Genomic DNA, 16,189 nt, shown 5'->3' with positions numbered 1-16,189 from the left:
GGGCGCTTCTCTGTTTCTGTGCGACCTACAAGGACATGCTCTCCCGCTGAGACTCCTTTGCTGCCTGTGTTACCAACGGATTTGTGGGTTTGACTTTAGGATTTGATTTGATTTTAACATTGTTTAAAAACAGCACAATATAATCATTTGTGAACATGCTTAAATCACTCGGCAGGATGCAATAAAAACATCAAACTGAAAATTATGGCTTAAAAAGAAGGCTTTGATTTCCCTGTCCAGCGGGGCGGGCGAGGCAGAAGTTTGCATTGCAGTGGAAGGTGGGGAAATGGGGTGAGTGGGAGGGGTCCCAGGACACAGCAGGGGGACCTCAGAGGGGAACCTGGGGCCTCTCAGAGCACAGTACCCTTCGGACCCCACCCCTTACAGGTGGGACAGAGAAGCCCAGAGACGTTGCGTGGCATGCCCAACATCGCACAGGAAAACCTAGCTCTCAGCTGGTCCGGGCCTCATGGGTTTCTGTGCCGAGCCCTCCTCAGTACAGAGCCCGTGGGCACCAACATGACGGTTCCTCTAGAACTGCCTTCCCTTGGGAAAATACTTGAGAAGATGTTGATTCTGGAAAAGGTAGCAAAGCCATGAGGAGAGCGAAAGGGGGAGAGGGACTAGGACTGGGCAAGGCGAGGGGGTTGTGCTCTGATGCAGACCCTCTCCAAAGCTTTCTGGCATCTTCCATGTGTCCTAAGGCCTCGGGCAAGAGGCTTTCTGTGGAGCTTAACAATGGCCTGATCTCAGTCTGTCCCCATGACCAAACAGAGGCCGGAAGGTGTCAGCCAAGGGTGACCGCTGGGTCACACAGACCTCAAGTTCAAAACTAGTAGCCTCTGAAGTAGCGAATACCTCAGGGCGATTCTCGTGCAGAGAGAAGGGTTCGGCGAGGCCCAGCCACCTGCTCCAGGTCCCCCGCTAAGTAAGTGGCAGAGCCAGGATTGGAACCCAGCTGGGTCTGACCACAGAGCATGTGCTCCCAGCCTGGCTGCTCTCGGCACACAGGGGCCAGGATCTCGGCCAGGTGGGTAAGTGAGGAAGAGGAGGAAGCCAGGCAGACCAGGACGAAGACCCTGACCTGGCCCAGGAAGGAGCCTGCAGGGATACCCCCGAGCCTAAAGTGATTGGGTCCAGGTGCGCACCTTGTGCCATCACTGAAGCAAGAGGCCAAGTGGCTGCCATCACAAAAGAGCCAGGTGGGCATCAGGTGAGGTAGGTGGGCATCTCTCCTTGTCTCCCTCGTGCCTTTCCTAACCTTTCCAGGAGCAGAATGAATATATTCTCATGCCGTTTCATCATCTTCTCAGCATCACCCCACACAGCAGCAGCAGCAGTAGCCAGCCAAGGCCTCCGAGAATGGGCTGCAGACACAAGGAAAAGGCCAAGTGAGCTTGGCAAGGGCCTATGGCTTCCTCCCTTGGGGCAGCTCAGACTGCAGACAGGCCTTGGGCAGCTATGCTAACTGCAGCGCCACCTGCTGGCCGGCCTCGGGATCTGTGGGCTGGGAGAGGCTAGGAGAGCCGGTGGCTGAGGACCAGCACAGGATGCCAAGGAAGCAAACCCCAGCTTCTAGTGATAAAGTGAAAGGACTGTAGAGAGAAGCCTCAAGACAGTGGAGCAATGAAAGGCAAGCGCTGGAGTACTCAGTCACAAAAGTTCTGCGTTCTTTATTCAGTTCGTAAATTTAAACAATTATCGAAAGCCACCAACCAATTCCACGAAACAATGGAAAAAACGGGTAAGGGAGGATGAGCTGTCAAGTAAATGCAGGCACCTGTCAAGGCTCAATCCTGGGCATCTCCCCTCTCTCCCTGGGCTGGCTCAGCTACCCACAGCTTCATTATACACCGAAGCTCCCCACACGTCCATCTCCAGCCCAGGTCTCTCCCAGCTCGACCCCGAGATCCAGCTGCCTGGTGCCACCTTGGACGCCTGAATTAATAGGAATCCTTCTCATAATAGACCCAAATCAAAGTAACTTGCTGCCAAACAAGGCGGAGATTTGCTGGTCTCTAAAACCAACTTGTGAGGAGAGCAGAGGTGGAGCTATGCTATTTGTTGCATGACTGAAAGGGTGGGAAAACATGACAGAGCTTATTAGCGGAAGGGGATGGGAGCTCAGACTTGGTGAGTACCTACTAGCTGCTGGGCAATGAACTTATTTAATCAGGTAAGACTAAATGCTGGGGATGGGAGGAGGGGCTGTGAAGTTTACCCAAAGTCACACAGATAGTTCATGAAAGAATGGGGAGGGGGTTTCTGTCTGGCTCATTCCACTGCCTCTAGTTCTTAAATCAAATAATAGATTTAAGGTCTATGATTAAGCATACGGGGCTTAAACGACTTTAGAAGTCATTTCATCCCCTGGGTACCCAATGCTTGAATCTCTCTCTTCCCATCCCAGCCAGATAGTTGGTAGCTTCTGCTTGAACACCACCCCTCATGATGGGGAACTTCCTCTCGAGACGATGCTTTTATTATGGAATCATGCAGGAGGTTAGAAAGTTGAGCCTGAGTTATTCCTTCTTTAAGATTAAATACGGCCATGCGTGTAATGTGCCTGTCCCGGCACCTGCAGCATCAGTAAACGCTATCGTGCTCCCCACTTCCCTGATTGCAATGATTCTGAGTCTGTCTTTCCCTTGGGGTGCCCGGAAACAAATGGAATTCTTCTTCCCCGAGACAGCCCTTCGGATATTTGAAGACAGTGCTGCAGGGTCCCCCGGAGGCATTGCCGGCCCCGGATAAACAAATACTCCAACCTGCTTTCAGACACTCACTGGCAAGCACGAGTCGATACTGTGCACGCTGTGATTTCCCGGCTGCTGTGGTGTGTGAGGCTTCAGAAAAGCTGACGGGACAAGTGACGAGCCAGCCACAGCAGGGTGGGCGTGGGCTCTGAATCATGACCTCAGCCAGCAAAAGGGAAGTGGTTGACCCTGAACAGACCTTGGCTCATCACCAGAGCCTCACCAGCGCCATGCTTGGTCCACCCACTGTGGGAACCTGTTTTCGTGGAAGAAAAAGAAATGAGTAGCCCTCACAGTTAATATTCATCATTTTAGACATATACACACACATTCCTGCTTTGCCAAAAGCCACTGTTGGTCCTTCCCAAATCCAATTAGTGTGTTTATGGATCCAGTATTGAGCAGCGTAGGAGACCTAATGCATTCTAATCATCGAACATCTACCCTTAAGTCCTTCCTATTTACAGGTGGGGAAACTGAGATTCCCAGGAGAGCAGTGAATTATCTAAAGTTATACAGGGAATCTGGGCAAAGGCCTGGTCAACTTATGCACTCCAAAGAAAGAGGAGATAGTAAAGCAAATCTACACGGGGAAAAAGGAAGAAGAAAGCAGCCATTAGATCAAAACAAAAGAGGAGAGCTCTGAGAAGTCCTCCCTGGCGTGCTTCTCCCTCCCTCCCACCGATTTCCTGCAGAGACAATGTAGTATCGTGTGACAGGCGCAAGGTTGGAGTCAGAAATCCCCGGGACCATATGCTGGCTCTGCCACTGACAAGGTGTGTGATCTTGAACAGGCTACTTAACCTTTCTGTTACTCAGGTGCCTCGTTAATAAAACGAGCACAGGAACATCTCCCTCCAAGGAGTCCTATGAATGCTAAATGAGTGTGGAGACTTGGGGTTCTCCGTAATGGTGGGATAGCTTATATCAGACTAAGCCTCCTGGAGATAGGAATTATAAACTTTGGACAAGATATTTTAAAATGCTATTTGATGGGACTAAAGCAGGCAGGACCTGGAGGGTATTCAGCCCTTGAGGATAGGGACCTGCACTGGGTGAAATACATATTTATTTATCTGACTTCTCCCTGGAGGGCAGGTCAGGTTCTAAGGGAATACTGGAGTAGAGCTCGAGCAGAAAGTAGCAGTCGTTACGTTTAAAAAGGCACAAGTCTGCCTGGCTGCTGTGGCTGAGTGGATTGAGCATCGTCCCATGCACCAAGAGGTCACAGTTTGATCCCTGGTCAGAGCACATGCCCAGTGTGCAGGCTCAATCCCAAGTACGGGGCGTGCAGAAGGCAGTCGGTCAATGTTTCTCTCTCAGATCGATGTTTCTATCTCTCCCTTTCCCTTCCTCTCTCTATAAAAAAATTAATAAAAACATAATCTTTTTAAAAGGCACAAGACAGAGCTCATGGTTCATGATTGCCAGAAAGGTTGAAAATTTTGGGGAAGAAAGATCCTAGAAAGGTGGGACCCACAGAGGGGGAGCTCCAAAATGTTTCTAGAAACTTCCCTAAAATCATAGGCTGAACCTTGAACTTCATATGAATAGGGGTGGCACTCCAAGAAGCCCAGGACTACAGGTGACAGAGCTGGGCAGTAATCTCAGCAGCAGCCAATGCAGGGAAGACAGACTTTGTCATTCAAGTCCCACCAAGTTACACTTGATAAGCATCCATCTCAGGCTTTCCATTCAAATCCCAGAAGTGTCAGACCTTAGGAGTTAACATCACATTCCACGACTAGGGGCTATAGCCCAGGACTAAGGGAAAAACAAAAATATTATACCCATTCTTATACAAAGTCTAAACAACACCTTCACAAAATCAAGCGATTCACTCAATGCTGTTCAGTGGAAGATAACTGACCTGGAGCCACTATAGTTACCTACAATGTCCAGCAAACAACAAAAAATGACATGTCCTTCGCCATACCATCAAAACCTACTCTACACATGAAGAAAGAGGCAAGATGTGAAGAGAAAAATAAACAACTAGTAGAAACAGAGCCACATATAACCCAATTTGGAATTTAGAAAACAACAACTTTAACATAACAACGATAAACATGTTATATAATTGCAGAAAGAGGTAAATAATGAGAGATTGGGGGGCAAGATATGGAAACTTTTTTAAAAAGTCAACCTGAAACTGAAAAATGCAATGACCTGGAATTTAAAACCATTGAGTGGGATTATCAGAAGATTGAGTAGGACACAATAAGTGAACACAGACTTGAAGACACCGGCCAGGGCTTCACGTATTTTTGAGACTTATCATTGGGCAATACGTATTTAGAATGATTATGTCCCCTTGATGGTTGATCCTGTTACTGTGAAAATAACCCTCTCTATCTCATGCAGTATCTGTGTCTTGAAGTTTACTTTGTGTGAAAGACATTTTGTTGAGCTAAAGAAGCCAGACACAAAAGAGCACATAGTGTAAGTCTTCCTCTATATGAAATTTGAGAAGAGGCAAAGCCAAGCTATGGTGATAGAATCCCTAACAGCGATTGCCCGGGCAGGTGGGGGCTGATTGGAAAGGGACAGGAAGGAACTTTCTAAGGTAATTAAAAATATCCTACATCTTTTTTAATTTATTGATTTGAGAGAGAGAGAGAGAGAGAGAGAGAGAGAGAGAGAGAGAGAAACATCCATTTGTTGTTCCACTTGTTTATGCATTCATTGGTTGATACTTCTATGTGCCCTGACCAGAGATCGAACCTACAACCTTGGCTTATCAGAACGATGCTCTAACCCAGAGCAAAAATGTCTATTCTTTCTTGAAGTGGCAGTTACATAGATGTGTAGATTTTTTCAGAACTTGTTGAACTGTGCACTGGAAATGTGTGCATTTTTTTGTATTTTTTATTCTTAAATATTTTTTAAGGTGTAAAGGACTTGGCTTGAGGCTTACCACACAGTAAGTGCTCACCAACCATTAGTTCCTTCATCCTTCACTCTCTTCATCCCCAGCAGGCAAGTGCCATAGGTGTTAGAACAGTTTGCTGTCATTGGGCCTCAGAGAATAAGTGACACGTTCCCCAAAGGAGTTTGTCCACAGCTGGCACTGGAGAGCTGCTCTAGCCAGGGCCAAGGATCATAAACAACACTGTGTATGCCAAAGGCCATTTCATCCCAAACCCTCCTCCAGCTCGAGGTCTCAGGTTCCTAGTCTGGAGGGTAGAATTTCCAAGAGATGGGAGATGACAAAGTGTGGAAGTGACAAGATATGGCATATGTAAAAGGCTCTGTGAAGATCCGAATTTCTGGGAGGGTTCATAAGAGAGGAGATAAGAATACTAATGTTAGAGCCAGATGTTGAAGGCATGTGAGGTCAGTGGAGTCTAGATTGTCATGAATTAGTTGCTCAATAATTGTTGGTTGATTGAATAAGTGAATGAAGGAGGCGCTGAGTCCATCAAGGCTGAACCTCCAGGGCTGACTGCTGCCCCCTCTTCCTGTCTTGCAGCTCACATACCTGCCGCCTCCGTGGGGCGAGTGCCGATCCTCAGAGATGGGACTCGACTTCTTTCCTGTTTACAGCATCACCGCCTGTAGGATCGACTGTGAGACCCGCTACATCGTGGAGAATTGCAACTGCCGCATGGTCCACATGCCAGGTTAGTGCCAGGGGAGGGGCGGCCACAGGGGACCTCCTGGGGCCTTCTTTGCGTTTCTCACCCTAATGAGAAACACTTCCCCCTCCAGGAGCATCCAAAGGGGTGTTATTTGGTGCCCAGACATGTAGAGAGCAGGCAGAAACATCCACTCTAGCAACCGAGGCAGCTCCCTGGGGTCCTGAAGCATCCAGATGTTTGGAGAACATTCCTCCCAATGTTTGAGATGTTTGCTAACTGTTTGCTGTGTCCAGATATTTGGAGGCTTGCAATCGTTGCTTCCTCGTGTGGTCCATGTTCACACATCCTGATGTGTGTTCCTTTCATCCAGATATTCCCCTTCCTGAACCCAAAAGTCCAGCACTCTTTCAAATGAGGCAAACGTCCACCAGCCAGCCTGCACATGCCGGTGCTGATATTTCTGGTGTCAGACTTACAGTGCATGTGGCCATCTCATCAGAGGTGGTCAGCTTGTCAGAGGTGGCCTTGCAGAGGGAGTGGGGCTGAAGAGGGCAGGGAGGAGGACCGGGGCTGGAGGCCTTGGCTTCTAATTCAGGTTCCTCCACTCACCTGCTTTGTGTCCTGGCCCAAGTTTCTAAACCTCTCTGTTCTCAGCTTCATTATCTTTAAAGTAAAAAAAAAAAAAATAGGCTAAGACATAAAAATGCTTTTAAAACTGCAGAAGTCAGTGGTTGTTGTGTTAGCATATGGGAGGAGGAACCAAAAATCCTGTGGACTGAAGACCTACTATGTGCCAGGAATTTTGCTCGTGTATTTAACAGCTACTATTTCATGTTTATAGCATGCTTTATTTAAGTGTACTTAACGAAATCCTTATATTAGGCATTTAGTTCATTACCAATTGTTTTTTAATATAACCAATGCTGAAATGAACATCCTCACAATTAACTTCTGAATTATTTCATTAATAATCAGTAATTTATTTAGTAATCTAAGGTTAGAATTATTGATTTTTAAAATTGCCTCTGAGGCCCTGGCCAGGTAGTTCAGTTGGTGCAGGGGTCCTCAAACTACGGCCCGCAGGCCACATGCGGCCTGCCGAAAACATTTATCCGGCCCGCCAGGTGTTTTTGCCGCCGCTGCCTGTCCTGCTTAGCAGCCAACTCGTCCCGGGCCCGCAATGCGCGTGTGTGGAATGTCTGAGGGACAGTGAACTGGCCCCCTGTTTAAAAAGTTTGAGGACCTCTGGGTTAGAGCATCGTCCCAAATGTGCCAAGGTTGTGGGTTTGATCCCTGGTGAGGGCACATATAGGAATCAACCAATGACTGCATCAATAAGTGGAACAACAAGTCAATGCCTCTCTCTCTCTCTCTCTCTCTCTCTCTCTCTCTCTAAAAATCAATAAATAAAAATTTTATGAATAAATTAAAAAATAAAATTGCCTCTGAGCTGCCTAGAAGACGGAGCAAAAAGGAAAACTATCAATTAAATTATTATTATCAGAGCCCTAGCTGGTTTGGCTGGGTGGATAGAGCATCAGCCTGCAGACCAAAGGGTCCCCGGTTTGATTCCAGTCAAGGGCATGTACCTTGAGTGCAGGCTCCTCCCTGGTTGGGATGCATGCAGGAGGCAACCAATCGATGTGTTTATCTCACATCGATATTTCTCTCTGTCTTTCCCTCTCTCTTCCACTCTCTCTAAAAAATAAATGGAAAAATATCCTCAGGTGAGGAGATTATATATATGAAAGGAGGGAGCATAACAGCCCCTCAGCTCTTGAAAAAGGGTGTTTGGGGAAATAGTGAGGAAAGATATCAAGGTGGACATTCACTGTAGCCCTTGGGAAAAGAGAAAACAGTGGACCCTGGACTTCTACAAAGAGATGCCAGGAAGGAGAGCTGAGCAATAGTTAGTGTTACCTGCCTGCTGCTCAGACTGAGGTTTGCCTCAGGGAACCTGAGCTGAAAGCAAGCAGTCATTCCACCCAGGACACTGGTCCTAACCTCTCAGTTACTGGTGGGGATGCAGGGTGCAGCGAGAGGCGCTTACAGAGCAGCCCTTCTCCCAGTGCTGTGTGTGGTGGGAAGAGCCCCTGCCTCAGGATCAGGGTTCACAGCCCCCCCCATCACTGCCACTCCGGTGCCCTGGGAAGGCAGGATGCAGTACTTCCCCCTTCAGGAGGAAGTGACCCATGCCCAGGACTTAGCAGGTGCTTACCGCCTCCCCTGACCAGCAGATCAGCCAGCAAGGTTTCCTCACCCATCACCAGTGCAGCCATCTGGAGGGTCCCCCTAGCCCCTGCCCTCGGTCACAGGGCAGATGGGAACCCAGTCTTCCGGCTCTGGGTGCACTGCTCCTGATGCCCCCAGGCTGCCCTGGTCCAGGGCTCCCTTTGGACTGTCCAGTGGCAGACGGCTGCCCCTGCCTGTAAGGGGTGCGCTGCCTGCCCCCACCCTCAGCCCCGGGAGGGGAGGTGCTGCGGCCTTTGTACCTCCCTGTGTTTCTTCTTTGCAGGGGACGCCCCTTTCTGTACCCCCGAGCAGCACAAAGAGTGTGCAGAGCCTGCGCTCGGTCAGTACTGGGGACACGTGGAATGCTGGGGAGGGCCTGAGACGGGGCTCTCCTGGGTGTAGGAGAGAGGTTGGGTGGGAGGGGGAATGGGAAGGGTGCGGGGAGAGGCTGGATGGAGTGGAATGGCTGCAGGAGAGGGAGGTGGAGAGCAGGTGGGAGGGAATTGATGTGAGTGGATGAGGGCTGGGGAGAGAAAGGAGGCAGAGAGGTGGACAGAGAGCAGTGGATGTCAGGGGGTGGGGGTGCTGAGGAATGCAGATGAGGGGCAGAGACGAGAGAGGATGCACGACAGGTGTGGGGGGCCCAGAAGGAGTGTGGCAGAACCCCCCCCCACACACACACACACACACATACACACATGCTGGTAGCTCACACAGTTATCCCAAAGCAGCTGAGCCCAAGGAGGTGGGGCAGAGGAGAGAGGTAAGGCCGAGTGTGCATGGACTTGAGTGCCTTGGGCAGCTGCACTTGCTGGAGTTAAGTGGGGGCAGCTCTTGACTCACACTGCCAGAGCTTCCAGGACTGGAGGCGAGGGGTGTGCTGGTGAGAGGACAGGCAGTGACTTCCGATGTGTGCAAAGACTCAGTCTCTCCTTGGAGTGAGGAATCAACAAAACCCATGGGCAGCCAGAAACACTGAGATGGTTAGAGGAAAGAGGGAGGGAAATGTTGTCTTTAACCACCCGGTCATAAATGGAGAGGAGGGAGAGGAGGGGAGGGGAGGGGTGGGGGAGGGAGGAGAGACTAGATCAGTGATTCTCAACCTTGGCTGCACATTAGAATCACCTGGGAATCTTTTTAAAATCCTGATTTTTCGGGCCTCTTCCTCCGGAAATTCTGTTTCTTTGTTACTAATGTTGTGGCCCCACCCCATAACAAAGAAACAGAATTCCGGAGGATGAGGCCCAGAAATCAGGATTTTAAAAAAGATTCCCAGGTGATTCTAATGTGCAGCCAAGGTTGAGAACCACTGGACTAGATGAACCTGGATGCCGGGAGTTTGCCTCTAGAGCAGTGGTTCTCAACCTTCTGGCCCTTTAAATACAGTTCCTCATGTTGTGACCCAACCATAAAATTATTTTCGTTGCTACTTCATAACTGTAATGTTGCTACTGTTATGAATCGTAATGTAAATATCTGATATGCAGGATGGTCTTAGGCGACCCCTGTGAAAGGGTCGTTCAACGGCCAAAGGGGTCGCGACCCACAGGTTGAGAACCGCTGCTCTAGAGAAAGGAGTGCAAATCTTGGCCTGTGTCCTAACTCAGTGGGCACAAGAGGTGGGCATTGGCTATGGGGAGCCAGCCCCAGAGGGAATCCGCAGAGCCCAGCTTTCAGATGCAATGGTCTCCCACATGTGCCTTTGCCCACTTTGTGGATGAGAACACTGAGGCTAGGAGCAGAGAAGAAGGCCCGGGAAGTAGAAGGGGCCAGGACTCCCTCGGAGCCTATTCTCCAAAAGCAGTGCCTTTTCACTGTTATGGCCACATAACAGTGAGAGAAGCAGAAGGAACACGGGACCAAGAGTAACCTAGAAAGAGTGGGCACTTTTTCATAAGCGCTCGCACCCTCAACCTAGAGCAGCAGCCCAGCTCCCCTTCTCTCCCCACCCCTCACTCACCAGGGAGGGCACCTCTTCCCAGCTCCTTTCTCTCCTGCTGGACCTGCTGCCCTGGCCCAGAGGTCCCAGTCCCCAGAGTGGACTGAGCCCCCTTCCTCTCCCCTGCAGGTCTGCTGGCGGAAAAGGACAGCAATTACTGTCTCTGCAGGACACCCTGCAACCTGACCCGCTACAACAAAGAGCTCTCCATGGTGAAGATCCCCAGCAAGACCTCAGCCAAGTACCTCGAGAAGAAGTTTAACAAATCAGAAAAATATATCTCGTAAGCTCAGGGGCATGTGGACTGGGGAGGAGGGGGGTTGGTATGGATCAGGAGGAAATTAGGGGCAATCAAGGAAGAGGGCAAAGGTAAGCAATTAGTTCCATTTAGCAGACATTAATTGAGCACCTACTGTGTGGCAAGGTCTGTGCTCAGCACTCAGACTATGAAGACAAAGATGATTAAGATGCAGTCCCTGCCTTTAAGTCCTGCAGGGCGACAAGCAGACAACTGAATGTGACAAAGGCTGATCCAGGCCCCAGGGATACAGGGAGGTAGTTGACTGCACCTCACATGGGGGTGCTGCCAAGGAACGCGTCAAGAGATTTTTTAAACGATGCATAGGAGTTTTCCAGGCAGGCTTTGCACATTCTGTTCCCTCTTCCCAGAATGCTTTTCCTCTCACTCTTCACCTGACTGGTCCCTCATGGTGCAGGTGTTCATTTCAATTTCATCACCTCAGTCTGCCGGCATTGAGCATTTTAAACATAGCTTGAGCCCTAGCTGGTTTGGCTCAGTGGATAGAGCATCAGCCTGCAGACTGAAGGGTCCCGGGTTCGATTCTGGTCAAGGGCACATGCCTGGATTGCGGGCCCGATCTCCAGTAGGGGGCGTGCAGGAGGCAGCCAATCAATGATTCTCTGTCATCATTGATGTTCCTATCTCTCTCTCTCTCTCTCCCTTCCTCTCTGAAATCAATAGGGGAAAAAATATATATATATTTTAGAGGCCTGGTGCACAAAATTCATGCATGGGGCGGGCAGTCCCTCAGCCCAGCCTGCACCCTCTCCAATCTGAGACATCCCTCTCACAATCCGGGACTGCTGGCTCCCAATCACTCGCCTGCCTGCCAGCCTGATCAACGCCTAACTGCTCCCCTGCTGGCCCAATTGCCCTTAACTGTCCTCCCCTGCAGGCCTGGTCCCCCCAACTGCCCTCTCCTGCAGGCCTGATCCCCCCAACTGCCCTCCCCTGCAGGCCTGGTCCCCCCCAACTGCCCTCTCCTGCAGGCCTGGTCCCCCCCAACTGCCCTCTCCTGCAGGCCTGGTTCCCCCCAACTGCCCTCTCCTGCTGGCCATCTTGTATCCACATGGGGGCGGCCACCTTGTACATTGGAGTGATGGTCGATTTGCATAGTACTCTTTTATTAGATAGGAGATATATATATAAATATTAAACATAGCTTGAGTGACTTGGGAACTGAACTGTAATTTTATTTAATTTGAACTTGTTGAGCAGTTTTAGAAAGACCCTTTGGGCATTCGCTTAGAGGATAGATGGGAAGCTGGGTGGGCAAAGGGAGCCAGTTCGGAGGTCGTCACCATATACCAGGCAAGAGTTGGTGCTGCTTTGGCACCTCGGAGAGCCCTGCGTGGAGAGAGGGGTTTGCTCCTCTCCCCAGCCACTCCCTCCTGCCAGCACCATCGCCAGAGCCCATCCTGGGCGGGTGTCTACAAAGCAGACTGCTTCTGTTCAGGGGGTCGGGGACTGGCATTGAGGGCATTGTGCGCAGCACCGAAGGAGATGGGAATCGTAGGAGGTGCCAGCTCCTGCTGCTGAGCAGACATTCTGCAGGCAGCAACGGGCCTCCTGCCAAGATGTGTCTCATTAACACATCTGCCTAAAGGAACAGAGGGAACCAAGGTGCTCCTGCCAGAGCCGCCCCCCCATATAGGTTTGTGCCCTAAAAAGCCACTCCGGCTCTGGCAGCTGACCTGGTAATGCCAGGGTGGGGCCTCCGACTAGAAGCTTGTTGTAAATCCCAGTAGGAACTCGGGGACTCTCAGGAGTGGGTAGGGGGGTCAGCTGGGCAGGCAAGCCTCGTCAAAAGAGTCCTGAGCTTGCCTGCAGGGAAGGACCCGGGCAGACCCCCTTAGGGACCAGAGAACTGGGAGGCGAGGCAGCGTGCAGAGTGGGGGAGAGAACTCGGGGTAAAAGGGGGTCACTGATAGGTGCCTCCAGGTTCAGCCCCCAGGCCTGTGAAGAGCATGGAGTGGAGTCAGGGCTCCCGGTTTCAAGGCCCAGCTCTGCCACTAACCAGCTCGAACGTTGGGCGGTGGTGGCACTTCCCGGGCCTCAGTTTCTCCATCTGTCCAAGGGAAAGCTGTTAGATGATGGCTGTGGATCCTGTCGGGTCCACCCATGTACGTACTGAACGTTCCCTCTGCAGCGAGAACATCCTTGTTCTGGATATATTTTTTGAAGCTCTCAATTACGAGACAATTGAACAAAAGAAGGCGTATGAAGTTGCTGCCTTACTTGGTAAGTCGAAGCGTCTGCTGCACAAATTTGCACATCTTATGGGTGGTGAGAGGGAGGGGGTGGCAGGCGGGCAGCAAGCGGGCAGGTCGAGCTATACACCTCCTGACAAGTCTAGCTCTGTGCCCACTCATTGTTCCCTCCATCCTTGTACGGCTCCTGTCCCAGAACGCGAAGACCTCCAGTGTGGTGGAGGTTCTGGGCCAGTTCATGCAATCTCTGCCTCAGTTTCCCCATCAACACAGGGAGGCGGATGGGCGGAAGATCTCTCTGGGCCTTTCCAGAGCTGCCCTGTTGGATTCCATGGTTCTCCGCCCCCAGGTTGGTGTCAGAGTCTTGGGGTGGGGCAGGAAGAAAGAGCTGTCGGATGCTGGGAAGACCGAGCTGTGGAGGGTCCCCAGGCGGTGGACACAGTGAGGGTCCCCAGTGGAGCCCCCTGAAAGCAGAGTTGCTGCATTGAGAAGGCCAGGTGGTCCCTCTGCGCTGGGTCCTTTGTCAAACACAAAAGAAGGGCCATTTGTCCTCAGGTATCTACAGACCTGACTGCCACCCCCACACAAGTTGCCCTGGCCCCGTAGGCACATACTGGATGCAGGGAGTTCATTTCAACCCTGCCCCAGCCCAACACAACATGCACAAGACCCCTGAGGCAGACAGACCTGCCCCTTGGGGGCTCCTGCCAACTCCCCCTCACTCTCAAGAAGGGATCGGCAAGGACAAGTAGCCGTTGTTGCCTCTGTGAGCTGAGCCAGGTGAGGGGGCAAGGAGAGGAAGAGACACCGTCTACCTGAGAGTATAAAGCAAAGACCAGCTGTGAGAATGTAGGCCAGTGGCTTCTCCTCACTGGCCTCAGGTCCCTCATCTGTAAAATGGGTCTGATGAAACCCACTCTATGAGTTGGCTGTGATGGTTAAATGTGGTAAAGCCCCAGCCCACAGAAGGTCCATTAATATCATTTCTGGTCCCTGGACAGTCTCCGTGCCAGGGACCAGGACCCGGCTGGTGTTTCCAGGCGCCATCGGACCTTTCTGCACCTCTCCCAGGAGGCTGGGTCCCAGCCGGGTTAAGGTGGCTGTCGCTGGGGCCTCTCAGGCCCCTGTGGCCAAAGGGGCTGAGCCTAGAGCCCTGGGCCGGAGATGGAGGCTCCTCCCCTGTCCTTGCCACCTTCATTTCCTAAATGGCCTCAGGACATGACTCCTCCCCACCCCCACAAAAGCTCACAGTCTCACACACACACACACACTTAGCGGGGAGGGCCCGAGCTCAGATCCGTCAGGAGGGACAGCTCATCTCTGCATCAGATATGAGGATGAGCGTTCCTAGCATCGTGTTCCCTCCCAGAATAGCTGCTGAGAAAAGCATGGGGCCATCTGCAGCCTCGTGATGGGAGCGTGTGCCGCTGTGAACCGTCAGCCACAGGCTGTCAGGCCTCTCTCACTGCCACACGGCCCACGCCCTCACCTCAGTGCCCACTGCTCCCTGTGGCCACGCACGCTCCATGGAGAGCTACACACACAGGCGTTCACCTGCACAGACCCACGTGCACACGCACTGCATGCCTGCCCTCACACTATTACCTACAACTGCCCATGCACACAAACACGCTCACACCTGCACATGCTCACTCGTGCATGCTCACGGTCCACCTCCACGAAGCCACTCACACACTTAGACACTCTACCTACCCTAGACCTAGATCGCTACCTACATAAAGCCATCAACAGCCAGATGCACTGCCTATTTCTATACAGACACTGCACACACACGGGACCCTGGCACATACCCTCACACTCAGTCACAGTTCACACACATACAGACACACACTCACACCTAACGTGCACACTCCCCGATACACCTCCACTGAGGGCATGAGAGTGAGCGTGAGGGAGGAGAGGCCTTCAGGGAGCCTTTTGAGCTCAGCACCAAGTCCCACCAGGAAGAACCCCCTCCCCACGATCTCGGCTTGTTCAGGATGTGGCTATTGGGCTCCTCCCAGCTGTGATCAGGGAGGAGTGGGCAGATGTACCCATCAGAAAGTTCTCAGACCAAGAGGTCATCCTGGAGGGTCCAGGAGGACTGTGTGCCCACCCCAACAGCACCCCCATTCCCAGCACTCTCCCAGCCCAGGCTTAGAGATTATAGCTGGGAAGGACTTCACAGCTCATCTCCTCCAAGCCCCCTCCCAAAGGCCTCCACCACCAAGGGTGCTTTGAAGGCACAGCTCCTGAGAGGGTCAGGGCTTATCAAAGCCACACAGGAAGCTGGTGGCCACTCCAAGCTTGGAGCCCCAGAGAGCAATGGGGCAAAGCACCTTGGAGAATGGGCTCATAGCCTCTCATATATAAACTCTCCCACTACGAAAGCCGGGTGCCCGCACTGAGTGTTGCCATTCATTTCGGAGGATCTCCAACCATCTGAAGGGCCCACAGGAGAGGGGTTTTCAAACTCTGGTGGGCCAGAGGACCCCCTGGGGAACATACAAATCCTGACCCCCAGACCCCGACCCCAGATCTGACATGTAGCCTGGGGAGGTCCAGGCGTCTGCACTGACTACAAGACTCCCAGGAGTTTGATGCGGGGGGATCTGAAGGCCAGTCCAGAATAGCTTTGGTCAAGGGGCCCATCCGCCCCAGGGTAAGAACCTCTGCTCTAGAGAGAGACCCAATTGAACATTTACCTTTGGGTAAGGGAGATAGAAGATGCGTCCAAGGGCCTCATCCCCAGAGTGAGAGGTGCCCCAAGGTGACCCTGAAGGTCATGTCATGATGAAAGGCATAGGCGAGGAGGCCTCTTGCGACACCGCTCCCACAACCCCCACTCAGGGCACCTGACACTTGTGTCTCAGGCTAGAGTCCTAGACTGTGCCCTTGCCCAGGGCAAGGACCACATGTGTCTTATCTCTGTTCTCAGCCCAGAGCCAAAGCAAGGCCCAATCAGTGCGGTTTCTAATGTAATTGGCAAGCCTGGCAGCCTATGAGGTCTATTCTGGAACCTCCAATAAGCATTCGGGTTAGTTCGCATCTTCACTAGGTGCTGCACCTATCAGCTCTCAGAGCTATCGAGGGAGGGACTTGTCAATGGCCTGCCTTCCAGTGACAAGCCCGGGCTCCCCTGGAAGCGGGGGGGGGGGGGGGGGGGGGGG

General features: G+C 51.8%; 1 protein-coding gene across 1 annotated transcript in view; it reads left to right on the top strand.

The window, feature by feature from the left end:
- Positions 1-16,189, top strand: part of ASIC2 (acid sensing ion channel subunit 2) — a 203,976-nt gene that overhangs the window by 183,666 nt on the left and 4,121 nt on the right. The window contains 5 exon segments of the mRNA XM_006099877.3: positions 6,229-6,379; positions 8,853-8,909; positions 10,638-10,791; positions 12,959-13,054; positions 13,432-13,440. Of these exon segments, the coding sequence (XP_006099939.3) occupies positions 6,229-6,379; positions 8,853-8,909; positions 10,638-10,791; positions 12,959-13,054; positions 13,432-13,440 (467 nt within the window).

Source organism: Myotis lucifugus, unplaced genomic scaffold, assembly GCF_000147115.1.
Source record: "Myotis lucifugus unplaced genomic scaffold, Myoluc2.0 scaffold_287, whole genome shotgun sequence".
Classification (NCBI taxonomy): domain Eukaryota; kingdom Metazoa; phylum Chordata; class Mammalia; order Chiroptera; family Vespertilionidae; genus Myotis; species Myotis lucifugus.
This window is presented reverse-complemented; position numbering and strand designations above follow the sequence as displayed.